This window comes from Ambystoma mexicanum, chromosome 10 (genome assembly GCF_040938575.1).
Source record: "Ambystoma mexicanum isolate Mex_15411 chromosome 10, UKY_AmexF1_1, whole genome shotgun sequence".
NCBI lineage: Eukaryota > Metazoa > Chordata > Amphibia > Caudata > Ambystomatidae > Ambystoma > Ambystoma mexicanum.
Window position 1 is genome coordinate 69,501,759 of NC_090932.1, and position 19,739 is coordinate 69,521,497.

Consider the following 19,739-nt stretch of genomic DNA (forward strand, 5'->3'; position numbering starts at 1 on the left):
TCACAAACAGAGTATACTTACTCGTTACTCGGATTACGCGGACGAACAGTGCCACGAAGTTCGTGCATAAGCACCATCATCATCCTCAACACTGTCCGTGAGAGGCAGGCTTCCCTGAACTCTGGCAGCTCGGTGATGCATTGCGGACTTTGCTCGCCTTCCTGCTGACTTTGCTCGCTTTCCGAAATGTAGGCCAAGCACCCGGAATTTTCACGGCAGCAGCAGTTCTCCTCCTCAGTTGGCATTAGCTCGCACCGATTGCACGTGCACCAGGTGGAGACGCCGTCCATGCGACATGGTCCAGGCTCTTCATCCGTTGACTGGTCCTCCCAACTGCCGTCCGAATCCCCATCGTTTTCGCGTGCTTGCCTTTCCAGTAGTTCTTCCTCGGTGTACTCGGGCTCGTACATATACGGCATTATTGTGGCCATTGTGCGGTAAAGATAGTAAAATAATTTATAGCGGTGGTACTGGTATCTGTTCACACGGGCTACAAGCGGCGAAGGTAGCTGACCAGAGCACTGAAACGAGTCACAGAATACTCAAAGTAACACAGAGAGAGGAATGGAATCGAAAATCTGCTGCTGTATGTTGTGAAACGGTCTGTTTATACTTATTGGGGAAAGAGGCGTCCTGCCATTTCCATGGCAACACGTCAATAGCTGAGGCGCAGCGATTGTTGACACGAGACGTGCTTGAAATGGGCAGTACGCGTCTGCTGATGTCAGGCTCAGGGGCGGGGGATTTGATTTAGTGCCGCAAAGGCAGGTGAGCCAGGTCGATGCGGCGGAATGATAGGATTATCACAAAATGGAGGCTGATTTCGAGTGCGATAAGGGGCGAAAAGTCGGGTAAGGTCCATAGGAAAGTTTCCTACGATCTACCGATTTATGCTTACAAACACATGGCCGACCCGTAGGGACAATAAAAAAAAAGTCCCGGAACTCTCCTTTAAATAAAGAAACATACCTTCGTTGTGCGGCTCGATGCCGGGCAATGCTGCTGTCGGTGTAGTCCATTTTCCATTTTGATAACTGACGTCATCACATGGAAAAGGGATTTCACTGATAGCAACACTGTGCGGCGTCATGCAAAGGTAATTTTTTTCTTAAATGTGAAAAAAGACAGCATTAGCACCCGTGTAGGAAACTATGGGAGCGGGGAAGGGAGGGGTGGTGCTGGCTGCCCAGGCAGCTGGGAACGTGGGCTTGTACCATACAGTACAGCCTGTGTTCCGAGCCAGATCGGCCAGAGCGCCCCCTCCCGGGTGACCATGAAAAATATATACTTTACTGAACTCGCATAACTATCTGGTGAAAGAAGGTAATGCAAGATACTAAGCACGTTTTAAAACAGCCCCCCCACCCCACTGTCTATATATTGGCCCACAACCATAGGTAATCGCCATACATAAAATAACTGCGGCGTGGGGAGGCCCTGGGAACCACAGAATCTCAGCAAATGAGCCCCAAAAGTGTACAGTAAGCTAAGGACACACCCGAAACCTGCGATATATGAAATGCCCTAGGGCTGGTTGTCAGCACCCAACACATAGGAAGGGTAAGGGAGAAAAAAGGAACACCATTTTCCCAGTTAGGCAAAATCTGCTCAAAATCCCAAAGGCCTATAACACTACCCCACAGTAATGTGGTCCACCTAGAACATTATTATTATGTTAAAATAATGCACAGCTGATAATACAGGTAGGAGGTAGGAAACAATGTTGAACCAAACCCTAATTTCAAGAATAATTATAACATTATAGAAACAGTTACCGTGTTCATACATTTCAGGGAACAGGAATTACAAGGTTAGTTGCACATTTCAAAACACCGTTCCATTGACAAAATGCAAAGTAGGACTTCAAATATGAATTAAAAAACAAAGGCAACTACCAACAGTATACTATTTGGTCCAGCACTCGGTGAATCCATAGGGAGTCCAGGCAGAGTTAACCTTACAGAGTGTCAGAGCAGGTTCAATGTTGCATGGGAGAAGAGTTAAAGGTTCATCCGCTTTAATGGAAGTCAGTCAGTGTAAGCACACAGGTGTGGATTTCATGGCAAACAACCCTAGAGAACGATAGAGGAGAGCCCAAAGAAGTGTTTCGTAGGTCAGAAGATGGCTCCAGAGGAACAGGCAGCCGAGCAAGAGAACCCCCACTAGAACCGCATGGGAATTGTGGAAAAACCTCGCCTCCAATGAATCTCTACTTCAGACCAGAGGGATACCGCAGGATGAGTACTTTGAATAATTGCCCACACCAGGATCAAAAGGTAGGTACTCCTGTCGAAACTTCAGTGTAAACTCCTCGAGCGACAAACCGCTCTTTTCCATAGGTGACCATTTCGGGATTTGGTTGCCAGGGATTTAAACCCTGGACCAACGATCGCAGCAATTCAGAAAAGCAACAAAGGCTCTTCTTCACAGCATTGACCTTCAAGCCAGGAATGGAAAATCAAGCGTGAAAGACATTGGGAAGACCATGTAACTGGCAAAAACGTCACCCAGCAGCTCGACCAACAAAAGACGGAAGCAGCACAGCAGCAAACGGGTCACAGGATGGGGTCAACAGCTGGAGGAACCTTTTGGCTGGCCCAAGCCGGTGATCTGATGGAAAGATGATTATGTTTCAGCACCCATCTGGACTCCAGCAGCGACCCGCAGCCATCCTGTGGCAGTAAACGGCCCAAATACCAGTTCCAGAGTGCAGGGCTCGGTGTTAGGGTAGATTTCTCTTGTGTGAAATCCCCACTCTTATGAGTCACCCAGCACATTTTGCTGGACACCTGGATTTTTTGTCAAATTCCCCTGGGTGAGTGGGAACCTTTTTTCCACACTTGCACCTTTTATTCTGATCTAGGGAACGTCTGTGGCCCTTTTGGAGATTTCTTTTGGGAGTTGTGCTTTCCTCCAACTTGTAGGCATCTACCTTTTAATGAAGCCACACACACACACACACCACACCTTCTGTGCAGTGTTGCCAGGAGCGCCTAGACCTTCTCCTTCATTGCGTCTTTTCTTTCCCTGACTAAATCTTGTAATTACCAGGGCAGGGAGATGCTTTTGATCCTTTCTGTATTTGTATCTTGCATGATCAGCACACACCACCTTAATGTGGAGTATTGAGGGATGCAGGGTCTCTCTTTGTTGCCTCTCCAGTGAGAGTTTTTTACTCTGACTAGGCCCATCTGTTCAGGCGGGTGGCAGTGTATCTTTTAACCAACCTTTTTTGTACTTTTATCGCAGGCTGCTGTCGCAGCTGCAGTAAGGCACACCATTTACCCAAAAATGGTGGCCTTGTTTTTTCTAAGACCTGAACAAGATGGCCTGTATTTTCTGATCCCTTCTTCTACCTTTCTGGGTGGAGGAAAGCCCTTTTGTCCCTTTGTCTTCGACTGGCTTTTCAAGGAAAGCCATCAAAAGGTTCTGTGAGTGCCTGACAGGAAGTGGGGGGGAGGTCAGCTGAAACTCCTCTGCCACTTGCCCTGCAGTGTGCCTGGCTGAAACCAGTTCAGACTGGAGGTAGGCTGGTCCGATTGGACAGCCACTGCCATGCAGCACGGGACATGATTGGTGGACTCAGCCAGTTTTCCAGGATACATTCTGAGGTTCTGAAGCAGAAACCTTGAGTCGACCACTGGAACAAGAAGATTCGGAAGAAAACTCAAGGAGGACATCGCCAGCACTTCCAATGATGCGCAGAGCCTGTTGAGTCGCAGCTGCTGTCTGGACCTCGTCATTCCAATCGACAGGGACAATCTGAAGACTTTCCTCCCACAGACTGGTGAGCCTAATCAGTGTGATGAATCAAAGCCCTGACTAAAGTCTCCTCCCAGGTGGCCTGGGAAAGACAGACACTTCCTGAACCGGATCTTGGGGGAGGTGCTCTGCGGGGGATCACCTGGGAGGAAAAAAGGCCCAGGGAGGGAGAGGAATCCAGGGGATGGGACAGAGTATTTGGCTTCTGTTACAGGAGACATCCTTTCACTCCCACAATATATAATGGCTTGTTGCGACCATAACCCTTCTGTTGCACAAGGAAATCATCTTAGTGTAGGTGGAATTAGTCAGAATTCCTGTATCAATAAAACAGATGGGACATCTTTCTCAAATTCAGGAAACTCAGACAATTGAAAATTCCCCTAGTTCTCAAAAGTGTAAGAAGGAGGTTTGCGAATGTTAACATTTTAACATCGGTCACTTGGAAGCAGAGGAATGGCAAGAAGCCCTCATGACACCCCGCAAAGTGCCTATACCAGCTAGACTGAGACGGGTCCAAGTGAAAAATCTGTACAGAAAGTATTACACAAGGAAAGCACTGTTCAGTTGGCGCCAGGCAGGGGACTCCAATTGATTATGCTGTCGCACTGCACATGGGTGGTTCTATCACACTATATGGACATGTTTGGAAATTCAGACATTCTGGTGGAAAATTGCCTGGAAAGTGTTGGCCATGGTATCGCAAATTGTTGCTGCTTGGAATTCTGGATCGGGCAGAGGGGGGGCTGTGCGGTGTGAATACAACCTACTTGAGATATGATGCATTGTTTATTTCAAATGCCCTTGTAATTGCAAAAAGGAATATTGCCATTGATTTGAGTGTCCGAATGGGTCCTGCATGTATATAGTTGCATGGCAATGGAGGAACAGGTGTACAGGGGTGGGGGCTGCCCCGACAAGTTTGGAAAATATGGAATAAATAGGTGAATGCCGATTGATAACATCACTGACAGCAGATATACTCCATACCACCACAGGAAGGGACAAGTGCAATTCCTTCTAGATGCTTTATTTTGGTGCTATTGGGAAGCATATTTTACTCTTGATCATGATGGAATGTCGAGACGTGTCTTTCTCTGTCCTGTTGCATTGGTTTCTTTGGAAAATTAATAAAAAATGGTTTTAGTGAAAAATAAAAATAAAATAAAAACATCCTCTGAGCTCCAGAAAGATGATTTCTGTGATGCAGGACTGAGAACTTGTTAGATCCACCAGTTCAAGGGAGCACGACACCGTAGAAGGTCTCCCCGGTCTAGGAAAGAGCTTTACCTTGCAGTATATGACCTGGCAAATAGTTCATCCCGGCTGCAGTCTTCCAGCGTCCCATGGAAGCCTCCAATACATTGGGATCTTAGCTCCAGGGGTTGAGAACCCCTTCTTGGTATATAGAAACCTGGGTTGGGGGACCAAAGTCTACCTTTTAGGACCTGCAACCTTCAAACTCTGAGAGACTGTCCAGTTATGGAAAGCCAGCTCAGGTACAGTCATTACATCCCTGAGGTTTGATGTGCATTGGGCTGTCTGCAGGCCCCGTACCTAGCCCAGACCAGATTCTCACACACCCTGTGACAAAGTGAGTAATCTAGCCTTGTCAAGAGGGATTAGAGTCCAAAGCCAGCTCTCTCCCGGTTGAGGGGGTCCCAATTCCAGTACCCCCTCTCCCTGCCTCTTTCTCAAACATGCTTATATGCAGACCATTGTTATTTCCAGCTACATCTTGTTATCCAGATGTGTGTGTCCTTCTGTTAATTTGCAGAGCTCCGACATGGGAAATGTAAGGAAAAAATCCTGCAGCCAGAGGGTTCATAGGCACCGCAAAACACACAATGAGAATGCCCATATTTGGATATTGCCTATCCCGGTCTGGGAGAAAGAATGCCAACAAAGCCAGTGAGCCAAAAAGATAGAGCTTAAACAAGGTTAGCATGTTTATGCCCACTATTGCAGCACAATGGTTACAGCACAAATATAAAAAATGTAAAACAAATGTTTGAAAATTAAAAGGAGAACAGGAATACACCTTAAAGAGTACAAAACTAAGGCGTTGCTGCCACCTGAATATGGAAATAATTCCCATAGAGTAAAAAGGAGGGGAACCTTGTTTCCCCTGAAAGGCTGTTTGTTGGGCAGTCAGTAGTGCTACACCATATACACTAATAAGGGACTGAGTCACCCTGAAATAGTAGCCTTAAGGAGTAACCAGTTCGCCCAAAACAAATCTAAGTGTAAGATGCGAAAGACATTGCTCACAAAAAAACAGGGCACTTTCATACAAACTGACAGAAGACATTCTGGGGTCCCATTGAAAGAGATGTCTGACATAAGCTCCAAAAATAAATCTTTACTAAACCCACCTTCCTTTAAAAAGGTTTACCCTGGACAGAACCTCACAAAGCTTACCAACTATTGAAATGGGCTGATCTATTTTTTTCAAAAATGTCTCACAGTTAGGTCTACGTTTGAATGGGAATAGTATATTTTGCACCCTGCCCCCCCTATTTACCATATAATTAGCGCTTCTCCTACGCCATTGCAGGGAATCCCCCCCCCCAAAAAAATCACAAATATTTAAAGTAGCTTGTGTATGGACTTTAGACAGTTTCATGCAATTTCTATTATACGATGTCAGTTTGAAAGCAAATGGTTGCATACACTGACAGTCAGCACACGCTCAGGTTATCGTACTGCGCAGCCGAATAGAATAGCACTGTTTTTTGCTTCTTAGGTCATATTCAACCGCTCTCAGGGATATGCTTTTGATATCCCTCGCGTAGCAGCAAAGGATTAATGACTCTGGGACTAGTAAATGGATTTCATACAGGGGTGCTCGGTAAGGATTCGCCTGGGGTACAGCACACTGTGCCCATGCTAAAGCCTCACAAACGCACCATAGACGGACACCAACCGGTTGGGCCCCTAAACTGACAATGAGCAAACGGCATGTGGCACCCTCAAATGCTTAAGGCCTCAGCAGCACACTACAAAGTAACACCCTTGAACTGAGAAACAGCAGGGTACTCTAACCAGAACTAGAATACAATATTCTCTGTCCTACGCTAAAAGGATATTGGAAGTCACCTTTGAAACCCCGGATCACAAAGAAACCTCTTTCTTACTAGTAACACTCCAGTGAAGTACATTAGGGTTCCTTAGCATCATTTCGAATTCTGACTGCAGACTAGGGGTCTTCCTCTGTCCCTTATGGTTCTGTACAATGTCAAGCAGTTTACTAGGCCAACCCGTCCCTTTATGCACTTTATGCTAAATATTTGCCTTGCGCCCTAGTGCGCTTTGAAAGGAAGCCACAGCCAGAGGCCACCCTTTCCCAGGATTCATGCTGAAGCACCTACGTTGGCGCTTTGTGGATGTTGAAGATGATCTGCGGCCGTGGCGGTGCCCACTCCAGATTTCCTCTGACCCGGATACGAAGCTTGTAAATATCAGCATGTTCCCCATCATCTGGAGAAATTGGAAGTGAATCTGGAATGGGCAAAAGCTGTACGAAATGAGAAAGAAAAGCTACATGTTAAAGGTCACCTGAAATTAGCAAAGGGAACAAGGACGACATGCTGAACAGGTAACCTACGCAATTTCATAAATTACCCACAGCCACTTTTAGGGATGGGAAGGGTTAATTAGACAAGCTATTCGGTAAAGTCACATGCAGCCAGGTTACTTTATCAAAAAGCAGATTGTGAAAAGGGAATTACTTTCTCCAAAGTTACTGTAAGGGGTAGAAGTAAGACTGACACAGAGGGGTCATCGGGACTGGCATAAACGTTTATTCAAGTGAGAAAATCAAAAGAAACCCCCATCTTGCCCGATCTCTATGAGGGGTTTCCTTGCCTCAATCGAAATACTAATGTCATAGTCAGGATGTCAAAAGTAAAAGTCCAAAGTCCTATGTCAGAATCCTATCTCTGCCCCCAACTGCTAGGAGAATTTTCTAAAAGTCCACTTGAGGTAGACTTCATAAAACAAAACCAATGGCATACAGGTCCCCAACTCTTAGCATCAGTCTGTACTACTCATGGAACCTTGGAAGAGTGGCAGCGCCGTCAGTCTTATCATAAGAGGAAGATGTGAGCTGTAGGTAAGTACAGTGAACCCAGTTAGTACAGTAGTCCAAAGAAACCATTACACCACTACATTTATATTAAAATATATATTTACACAAGGAATGCCTAAAAAGACTTCGATCACTTAACCAACATACATTGGAATACTTATAAACACTTTTCAAAGGCCACTGCTTAGTTGGTAGTTGCGTGTGGTACAATTGTTACAGCTTTTGACACTATGACAGTTCAAACATATTATTGGTACGACCGCGCTCTCCCGCACAGACAAAGATATACATAATTGTATTTGGTTAGCAAAACCACATAAGATTAAGTCTTTTAGAAAGGAAAAAAGGTTTGGTAGTCAAACAGTAGCAGAGCTTAATGTTCTAGAGGCGGTTTCTGTACAAACTAAAGATTTTGAAGTCCGATCCCTAACTCTATGCAAAAGTCAGTTCGGAGAGGGCTCACATTCTTACGAAGCAGTAGAACAGCAAAAATTCCTGTGGATACTTTCAGACTCTTGGATAAGATGCCAGAAGAATGAACACAACGTTGGAGACCCTGTTAGAGCACTTGCAAAAGGGGCCCAAGACGGCAGCTTGGGTCAGAGGTAAGAGTGGACACCTTGGACACCTCTTTGTGCACTCTAACACTCTGGGGCGACCTCTTGGTTTAAGGTAAGTAATACCTTTTCAGCCCACAGTACCTTCGGTAAGAAGAAATGTTTGTGGCTGTATTCACCTATGTGCAGCAGCGACAGACCCGGTCTCCGGATTCATTGGTCTGGTGACAAAAGGCAGGACAATGAAGGGGATGTCTCAGCAGCAGTCTCGAGATAGGACTTCTGGCATGGATTTCTTCATCTTCTCTAGTCAGTCTGCCATTTTGGCACCTTTTCTGCAGCACCAACAAAGGACGCGGTTCGCCCGGTCAATCTTCTTCGATTTCTGCACTCTGGTGAGTGGACTTGGATGAGTCGGATCCTGTCTCTGGAGGTTCACCTGGAGCTCAGCAAAAACGTGGATGGATTCGGCCATGGCAAGATGTTGAAATACAAATGGGTCAAAGGTCTCCTGGTATTTACCGTCTGCAGCTCTGGAAAGGCACATCACCTCAGAACTTGGCTCAGATTGTAGTTTGTCTCAGGGCTGGTTGTTCCTACTAGCCAAAGGGAAGGAGAGGTCCTCTTCGGAGTTCCTCTGTCGCAAAGAAAACGGCAACAGGACAGCAGTGATCGTTTCATGGTGTTGCAAAGGGTCTGCAGGCGTCTCTGGTCGTCGTCGTCGTCGTCTCCGGCTACTTCAAGTTCCAGTGGCCAACTTGCCTTTCACCTCAGGACCCTCACCTTTTATTCAGTTTCAGTACACACTCCTCTGCAATCTCTCTCAGCATTTTACAGATCAGGACAGCCAGCCCCCCCCAGTGGGAGCTGGTTCCATTCAGACACTCAGGGAGACAAAGGTAGACAAAGGGCAGGGGAGTGAAAAACTCCTCCCCCACTTCCTACCTGCCCAGGCACACTGGAGCCTAGGCAGGGACACCCAAGGGTTCCCGCCAAAGGCAAAACACACACACAGACCTCCCCCTCCAAAATGGTAGAAGAAAGGCTAACAAAGAACAACCAACGTTAGAAATAGCAAAAAAAGAAAGGAGCCACCATGTTAGAACATAGGTGACCCAATTGTGCACAACCGAGACGGAATACAGTCTGCGGTAAAACAAATAACACAATAGTTGGTAGAAAACATCCACTGCCACCAGCCACAACTAGGGGGTTGTCGCTGTGACTAAAGTCACAGGAGCAGGGGGATTTCTAGGTATCCCCTTGTCACTCAACAGAAGATGGTGTGTACCAATCTCTCAGAGTATGTTAGGGAGAATTCTCAGAAATGTGCCAATTCCTCTCTACCTTAGAGACCCCAAGCCTTTTTTGCTGGAATTTAGGACTTTTAATTTCTAACCTGGAGAGAGTGGGACCTTTAGCTTCACTCCCTCATGTATTTTCCTTTCATCTTTTGGTTTTGAAGTCTGACAAACTCAATGGGCATCCTCTTTACATTGTGACAAACAGCACCTTCAGTGCAGTGGCAGATTGATGTCTCTTAGATTTCTAAAAGGTTTAAATACCTTCTCTTGGTTTAACTACCGTTGCCAAGAGCAGTGAAGTGAAATTGACTTTACTTATATTGTAACATTCTAGACCCAGCACACACTTACAATAGAGTGCTGGAAGGGTTACTTAGTATTCCCTTTGTCTAGTTTCACTTGTAAAATGTTTGTGATACCCTTTCTACAATTAATGGCTGGCGACAGTGGTTTACTTTTTACTACTATTGTGCGTTTTTATGGCGGGCTGCAATTGCAGCTGCAGTAAGACGCCCATGGGTGTCCATTTTGTCAAACTGGCCCCAGTCTTCTTTTTTCACCATTTCTTGTTGGAAAGGTCCTTCTTGAGATATAGTCTGCGCGCCAAACCAGGCTTGGTCCCTTTGTTCGTTTTGTCTTTGGCGGGATTCACTGGTGAAGCCCGCCTCGGGCTGCAGCATGTCTGGCAGGGGCAGGAAGTGAGGGAGGTGCCCGAAACTCCCTGTGCGTAATCCCCTTGGTTACAGGAATGCATCCAAAGGTGATTGGCCTGCTGGCTGTCCTTGGAGGACAGCCACCTTGATGTGTGAGTGACAGTTAGGCTGCAAATGAATGGGAGAAACGTGCATAAAAAGCAAGGCTTTTTGCTTGGCAGGCATAGTCGACCACTTGAACGAAGGAATCCGAAGACGAACTCGGAAGACACACCTGCTGCAACTCCTGGACCGTTGCTTTGCCCTGTGAAGCACTGCTGCTGTACTGAAGCTCAGAATTCGCCCCGACTAGAGAAGCCCTGCAAGGGCAACTTCTCCCCTTTGGTTGGTGGGACCAATCAACCCCAAAGTGAACTCGTCTGGACATCTTCTCGGAGCTGGCTGTACTTCCATTGTTGCTGCAGGAACCAAAGTGCCAGGGAGAGGAACACCAGACCGGGTGCATCGCTTTTAAGTCAGAGCCGAGCTTCAGGAAGATTCCCCCGGCTCCGTGGAAGCAGGACTGACAAAGCCTAAGCCACCTCCACAGAGTGCTGGACCCTAGATGCGAGGAAAGTCCAGAGTGGTATCCGAGAGACCGCTGTGGTGTTATTTGTTATAGACGTGAGGAGCTGAAACCGCGTAGTGCTGCTAAATTGAAGTTTGCCCATTGCTGTCGCTGACCTTCAAATTGTAGTGCAGGGGTCCCCAGACGTCCTCCCTCTTGTTCCCACGACTGAGGCCCAGGAACATCAGGATCTGCAGAGCTACACAGGAACAGAAGCCAGCTGGAACCATTTCTTCTAACCAAAGGTACTGTAAAGTTAAGAGGACTTACCTCTTGTTGTTTAGCCTTACTTGTTCTCAGTTGAAACTGGTCTTGGTTGCCATTGCAGTTGCTTGCAGCTTTGCCCGTCACAAGCCTCCCAGCTTGTGGCCTTTCAAGTGAATCTTATTTCTACACACTTTTCTAAAAACATTATGCAAGACTTTTACTTACATGCAAGAGGATCTTCAGCTCCCAAACACTTTGCTCAACTAACATTGGCTGTCCTGGCTCCGTGAGAGACTCTTCTTACCTTTGATTTTGTGCCTTTAACTTCCCCCCAGGAAAGGGTTAATTTACTTTGCATTGGAGGGTTCAAAGTACTTACCAGTTCATGAATTATTTGTTAACCTTTGTTTTATTCCCATATCTAATCCTTTGCACCAAGCTCAGTATTGCTCTAAAATGTACCAGTGATAAATCAATGTCCACAGTGTCCTAGCTATTTAAGTTACCTGAGGGTGTAGGAAGTGTCTGTGTGCCATCCCCAATGGGTATCATCTGATTTAGAGAAACAGAGTCTTACATGTTTTGCTCCCTTCTGAAGAAGGCTTATATAACGGACTGTGAAATAAATTAATAATTGTTTTATCAAGAAACCTTGAATCTAAGTTTATTTGAATAACTGTCACTGTGAAACTCTGTTATAACCTTCCAGCTCATGTTATGCCACCATCGTGTGTAGTGCATGCTTATACCAAAGGTTGGGTTAACTATTGCCACGAGGACAAGGCTGGTGAAGACTCCCACAGGGTACTGCATACAATCTTGCCTAAAAGAGTATAACTTTTTAGGAGAGATACAATGTATCCCTCTATCCTTAAGCACAGTAGTAAGTAAAGATAAAGAAAGAATCTCAAGAAGGATCTCTGAAGAAAGAAGCAGCAACATGGTGCTCACACCAGCTCCCACCTTTCTCCCTCCATCGGGAGCAGCATTGCACTTCAGTAAAGGTAAGCCCAGTGGGGCTTTGAAATCTGCAGGGGGCATGTTCTACATTTATTCAATACAATCTTCATTTATTTGGAAAAGACGCAGCAGAGCGTGCGACACGCTCCAAAATGGACAAGCTGGAGTGCAATTGAATCTGCAACAAAGCGTTTCTTCTTTTGAATCATCCAGGAGGCACAATCCTTTTTCTTCCATTAATGTGGGTGCTTGTGGGCACTCTCCAAGATGGCCGCCCCTGCCTAAAGCAGAGGGGCCGTCCACTGTCTGCAGCCTGCCACTCTATAATTGGCTGCCTCACTCCACTTAAGCCAATCAGGGGCACCGGCAGGCGGAATCAGGCTCCTCCATCTAAGGACCACCTCTAAGGCCCTTCCTGAGCCTGTCCGGGCCTGCTAGGGCTCGGAAGGGCCCCCACCTCATTGTCGCTCGACAAACAATGCTGCAGCCTCCTCTGCACGTCTTGCTCCTGCATGAACGCAGACCACAGCACCCCACGCACCCGCTTCTGCGCAAATGTGAGTGATGGCTGAACAGTCCTATTACCTCATCCAGCTATCTCCTGAATTTAAACCTATTCTGCCTTTCTCCATTGACCACCTCTTTTCCTCACTGCACTCTAAAATTCGTGAATTCATTCAAGTCGTGATTCTCCTTATCCTCTCATGCATGTGTGCATTCATGTTGTGCACTGCATTGTGATTTTTTAAAATCAAATCTAGTTGCTGTGATTTACATCTTGCATCCATTTTTGTGCACTGCATTGTGATCCTTTTTTAAAAATCGAATCAATGTGGTATGCTTGACATCTTGCAACCATTATGTGCATTGTGAGCCTTTTTAAAATTGAACCGCTCACCCCACATATTGCTCTGCATTTGTATTTGTGCCCCCCTTAACTACTAGGCCGGACTGTGCAGTGCAGCCCCCCGTCCTTTCTTTTTCCTTCTCTCATCTATCCTCTGCCACTCAGATGGCACTCACCATCCAATCTTCTCTAACTGCTACACTATCACCTATCCTCCCTCTCACAAAATCTGGATGTAAAAATCACAAAAAACAAACAAAAAAAAGGACCTCCTGGGTGCAAATCCTGGCCTTCCGATCGCAGACACTTATGTCCGTGCATCTTCCAGAGAGATCTTAGCTGATATCCTCTTCTCTGTCCCCTCTCCAGACCTATGGACTTATCTCTCTCTCCCCTTTCACATTCTCTCCCATTAATGGTGCCACCAAGTGGGAAGTCCTCTTGGCGGGCTTCTTCTCATCACGCTGCATCATTGTCTACCACACTGGCACTATCCTGGTTCAGGGTCCTCAGGCCAACCTCCTTCTCTTTGACCGGATCTTGCCATCTCTCATTAACCTTCTTCCTTATCCTGCCTCTCCCGTGTCTCCGCCTAGCACTGCAACTGCCCCCCCGATTGAAGTACCACGCCCCTGTACTCCACCTCAGAAAACCTTCAAAGGCAGAGACTGTCTCCACCTGGCAACTTAACGCCCGCTCAGCCAACAAACACTGCTGACATCTACCTCCTTCTTGAAGACACTGACCTAGGCATTCTCTCTCTTACTGAGGCATGGTTCAATGCCAGCTCAGTCAATGCTTTTGACTCCCTCCTATCTGACAGCTTTAAGATCATTTCCAAGCCACCACCTCATTGTGCTGGTCGGTGGGGTTGCCTTAATCTTCCCCGAGTGGGTTCCTTTTCCATCATACCCATTCAGATCTACTCTTGCTTTGAGAGCTTAGTTGTTAATCTCTCCCTCCTCCACCCTGACCATTGTTATCGTCTACCCACCTCTAGGCGCTACCTCCCTGTTCCTCTCCGAATGGAATGATTTATGTTCCCCTTACTTTCAACCTCCTCCAACCTGCTCCTCTTGGGTGACTAACATCCAATTGGACTTCCCTGGCACAGCATCCATTCTTCATGGACCTCTGCACCTCTATCCCTCTACATTCTCCCTTCTGGTCCAACCCACTTGGCTGGACACACTCTGGATGCCCTCATCCACTCCAACCTCCCTCTCTCATCTCCTCTGTTCACCCCTCTCTCTTGGTCAGACCACTCTTGTCTCCTCTCACCTGGGTCCATATATCCCTGTGTCCGGACCTCAAAAAAGCTCTGCCCACCTTGTTCACGAACATCCGCCCAATGAAATGAGTGTCAGCTACTGCCTTCACTTCCACCTTTATCCACCCTTGCCCCCAACTCAGACTCTACCACTGACACTGCTCTCAGCAACTTCCACCTGCCCATCACTAACACCCTTGAAATTCTTGCCCCAGTCATGAGCACCCCGCCTGAAACCCACCTCAAAGCGCAACATCTGGTACGACTCCGAACTTGCAGCACTGAAACGAAAATGCAGAGCTGCGGAACGGAATTGGCAAACTTCAGGCTCACCCTCTGACAAACAGGCCTGCCACCTGCTCCAAAGGCAATACAGAGTCTCCATCCGTGCCAAGAAAAGGGCCACATTCAAGCATGGGGGTATCTGGTGCATTCAACGCCACAACTGAACTACAATTTGCAGGGAACTAGCCAACCCCAGTTTCCTCCTCCCCTATTCCTTCTCAGGCCCTCTGCAACGCACCATCCACTCACTTCATTACCAAAACTCGGGACATCCTGATCAGCCTTGTTATTCACTCTCCCAACCATTCCCTCATCCCCTTGCCTCCCTTGGCCACTCACTCCCCCATTCCTCCTTTTTCCTTGTCACACCGGATGAAGACCAGAGTTGTCCGCTCCATGAACGTCTCTTCCAAACAGGTTTCCCCTTGCTCATCCAGAACCATCAACAACAACATTGGCTCTCTTGCCCCTGCACTCGCTGATCTCTGCAACCACTCTTTTGCTACTTGTTCTTACTCCTCCATCCTCAAGCACTCCCTTGTGCTCCCCCTCCTAAACAACCATCAGCAGATCCTACCTGTCCAGCCAACTACTGCCCTATCTCCATCACCCCCTTTGAGGAAATTGCTGGAGAAGTTGGACCTCCCCAAACTCAACTCTCGCACTGAATTTGGTGGTGGTCTCCATGACCATCAATCTGGATTCCAAGCATCCAGAGGCACAGAAACTGATCTTCTGAACACCTGTGAAGAGCTGCTTGCGTCCCTGGATTCCAACTCCCCAGCTGTCATCATTCTTGATCTCTCGGACACGGCCAGCCACTCCATCCTCATACAAAGGCTCGGCAACACCCTTGATATCTCTACCATACTCAGCTGGCACTCCTCATCTCAACCTTCTCCCCCGACTTCCAGTGTTATGTAGACGACACACAACTCTTCTTCAAACTTCCTGCTGACCCACTTGCACCTTACATCATCCCCGACTGCCTATCTGCCATCCAGGCCTGGTGCACTTCCAATGATCTCTGCCTCAATGCCAGCGAAATGGAGATCCTTCCCATTGAGACCCCTGCTCCCAACGTCTTCCCCTCATTCTGGCCTTCCTCCATGGGCTATCCCCCTGCTCCTCCTTCTGAAGCCAGAAACCTTGGCCGTCAACTTCGACTTCTCTCTCCTTCCTCCCTCACACTAATGACATTGCCAAGAAGTCCCACTTTCAGCTCTTCCTTCTCAAAGGAATTCTACCTTTTCTCACCTTCCACCAGAAGCTCAATGTTACCCGAGCCTGGTTGACTCTAGGCATTCCATTGCAATAAGCCTCCTCCTGAATCTACCTTCTTCCACTCTGCGACCCCTCCAGCTAATTCAGAATAGGGCAGCAAGACTTATCCTTGGCTTCAAGCCCAGGGAGTGCATCTTTCCTACCCTAAATAATCATCACTGGCTCCCAGTTGCTTCACGGATTAAATTCAAATACCTGGCCCCAGACCACAAGGCTGTCTGGGGCCAGGGACCACACTATCTGCAACTCTCGTTTACTAAATAGCCAGTCCAATAGCACAGCGAGTAGAGCGCTCGCTTTGACATCTGTGCAGAGCCTGCTGATGCAGGCTCAAATCCCGGCAGGGCCAAACTCAGCCTTTCATCCTTCCGAGGTCGATAAATGAGCACCACACACCGTGGGTAATAATAAGCAGCGCTCAGATACCTGAGGGTTCATAGCGCTATATAAGTGCTAAATTATTATTATTATTATTATTAAATATTCCCCCTCCAGGCCCCTACACTCCTCTGGCACCAACCCTGTGTGTAAAGCGTTTCGCTTAACAGAGGGCAGGAGGTTGATCACTTTCCTCAACTGGCTACCTTCTTTGGAACAGCCTCCCCCTTTGTCTTGAGCAGGACTTTCTTAAATTCCAGAAGCTCTTCAAGACTTTCCTCTTCACCTCCTCTCTCCCTCTCCCTCTCCCTCTCCCTCTCACCTCTTCTAATTTCACAGTTGCGTGATTGTTGTCCAGGGCCCTTATGCATCCTCTGGGCCCTGACCTCCCACACCAAATCGGCCCCAGCTTCAGTCTATTCTCAGCACTTGCCTCAGCACACCATCGAGGGCCACACTTTCACTCACCTTTTGATCACCCATGAGCATGACAGCACCTATCCCATTCCCCCTCGCTTCTGCAGTTGCACGTTCTGAACACTCACAAGGCATAGTAGGTTCAACCCGCCCGTTGTAATTAATATTGTTTATATGTTTCAATGTTTCTCATACCCTTGTCCCCTCCCTGTTGCCCTGTGGGCGCTTTGAAACAGAATTTACTTGCTGTATAGGCACCTAACAAGCGAACAACAAAATAAAAGGAACAACCCAAAGGGCTCCCAGCAACACTGCCTATAAGGAGTGGTGTGCTGCAAAGGTTAAACACAGATGCCTTAAAATAGATATGGAGGAAAGCAGACTCCAAAATAAAGGTAAAACACAGAACAGACTTACAAAAGACAGAGCCCATAAGAATGAAGGAGTGCAAAAAGGCTCCACTCATTCAGGATATAAAAAAAAGTTCCAGAAGTTCAGAAAAAAGTGTTGGTGTCTAACTAGGAAAGGGGATGAAGCATACAAATGATACATCTCCCTAACACTGGCACTTTATGCTAAACTACATAAACAAAGGATTTCTTCATGCTCCAGATGAATAACTCCCTTCACCTAGACAAAAGACAGTTCTTGATTTGAAAGTTCTCGACTGTTGGGGGAATGTCTCCCTGCCCCAACCTTCCTTTCTCAGCCTTTTTGTCGGTCTCTGGGCGTCCCAGACCTCGGGTTGCAAATCCGGTTCCTTTTGTTCCTAGATATTGCGACGAAGAGTGGTTTGGATATTCCTCAAAACTGTGCTGGGTCCCTGACCCTGGCTGGCAGACCTAGTTCCCTTCTACCAGGGACGGAACCTCAAACACGGACTTGGTATACTCACGTGCCAAGTTCTGTGCTTGTATGCATTACTCTCGCAGTTCTCTTCACAGTCTCTTATTTTCATATGCAGACTTGGTTTACTCGCCTACGAAGTACTGCGTTCACGGGAATCCCTCTCAAAGCATTGTACACACCCTCTTCTGATATTTGACAGCCCTAGGTTGCCTTCGCTCCAAGTACTGTCACGAAGAAGATTAGGTAACTTTGTTTTGTGATATGTTCTTCTCCTGCAAGACCCTATTCTCTTTGTAGTGCCTTAATATTCTTGCTAATGTCCCTTAGGGGTTATCCTCTTTCCCCTGCTTTTCAGGAACTGTTATCTTTAGGGCTCCTTGTACCCTCTTGGGACCCCCCCTTACCATATGCTCAGCCACCCAAATACCTTTAAGGTCTTGGCTGCAGCCCTCTGGTTGGTAGTGAGCGTCCCTGTGTCTCTCTCCTGCTTGCCAGCGCTCCGGGGCTCTTTCCGGCATGCAGCAGCAGCTCTGCAGCTTCTGACCCCGTTTGGCGTGTTTCTCTCTGCCAGACCATGCTGTCCTGTAGAGCTGTGCTGCCGGCGCTATCCCCAGCCAGCCTCTCGGTTCTCCATGTCTTCGGTGTCCCCTGGACCTTGCTTCTCGCCTTCCAGCATTCCAGTCTTCCCCTTAGGGTCTCTGTGGCGAGCATCTGTCACGCTCTCGGATCTACCTGCTGGGTAAGTCCATTGTCAGTTTTTATGTCGGTTTCTAGTATGGGCTGTAGTTGGATACTAGATTGTTCACTCAAGTTATTCCTTTTGATCCTTGCGGATCCGCACCTCTTTCTCATCCTCATCACAGTTTCTTCACTTGGATCTTCATGCTAGTTACCCCTGATCTTCATGTTAGTTACCCCTATTCTTCCTAGTCTCAGTCCTTTCTAGTTCTGACATGCTACAGAGAAGAATATGGATAGAAGGATAGGGGTGGAGAGAGTGGGGGTGAAGGGGAGGTGTAGGTGTTAGGCGGATACCTCGTTCTCCCACAATAGTCTTCACTGGTCTCATAGTGGGCCTTTTCTCCCATGAGATCCACCCGCTGAGTGCCACCCCCAGGAGGACCATCGGGTAGCAGCTTAACTTCCCTGGCCTCATGGGAAGAGGCTCCCCCTAGGGAAGTAGTGACAACATCCTGGGATTCGTCACATTATCAAAATTGATTAGATTCTCAAGCTATGGCACTAGCCTTTTGATTCCATTCTCTGCCTCCAGTGTGACTCCAATACTTTATAAAAAATATGAATCAGTGTGGTTTACCCTATTACACTTTTCTTTATAATTTGTACTGTAGAATAACAAAAAAAACATACAATGGCATGAACATATGTTCACAGCATCCCGGCGTCACCCTCCAGATTGAAATGTGGCTGTTGAGGGAACTTGTTCTTCAAAAGTCTAAAATTAGGAGAGGGAGTGCCTATTTCTATTTCTCCATTTCTTCTGGTCGGTTGAGAAGTCAAGTGTGCCCAGACAGTGAAAGTGTGTGTGTGGTGTGGCAGTCCCGAAGCGCCTTCCTGCTTTCAGCCAGCATGCTCCGCGTGGATGACACGCTCTAGCTCCTTCTTCCAGCTGGTTGCCCGAGTTCTGGCTTCCTTCTTCTATTCAACCATGTTAGATCCATCAGAGATGCCTCTGCCGGTGAGCAAGCATCCGGTTCGTTCCACGTTCGGCGTCCCAGTCCCTCCAGTGGCTCACAAAGCTTCAGGTTTCTCAAGAGAGGATCTCTCATCTTCTATTTTAGGTATGTGCTGACCAATAGAAAGTCTATGTAGACCAGACCGCTCCTAGTGGTTTCTGCAGGTAATCTTCATTCTTCCACACTTCTTCCTCGTCGTAGTACTGAACTTGCAAACTCCCAGTGGGTCAGTTGGTCTCTCCCTCGTCTCCGTACATAGGAGATACAAGTCCCTTTCGGAGTCTACACTCTTCCTCGTCCCAGAACTTTCTACATTACTTATATGGCAAATGTACATGGGTACAAGGTGTTACAGGAAGGAGGGTAGGAAGGTGTGTTAGGGTTAGGTGGGCTATGGGGACACCATGTTCTCCACAGGTCATCATTAATCCCATAGGTGGGTTTCCCTACCCATGAGATCCACTCGCTGAGTACCACCTTCAGGGAAACTATAGGGTAGCGGCCTCACCTCTCTGGCCTCACGCGAAGGGGATCCCCCTAGGGGAGAAGTGACTACTTCCGGGAATTTGTCA

General features: G+C 47.4%; 1 protein-coding gene across 4 annotated transcripts in view; it reads right to left on the reverse strand.

The window, feature by feature from the left end:
- The window catches only part of RUBCN (rubicon autophagy regulator), a 438,544-nt gene that overhangs the window by 56,230 nt on the left and 362,575 nt on the right, over positions 1–19,739 (reverse strand). For all 4 annotated transcript variants that reach the window (XM_069617528.1, XM_069617527.1, XM_069617526.1 and 1 more), the window contains one exon: positions 7,134–7,279. In XM_069617528.1, the coding sequence (XP_069473629.1) occupies positions 7,134–7,279 (146 nt within the window). The remainder of the gene's footprint in view (positions 1–7,133; positions 7,280–19,739) is intronic.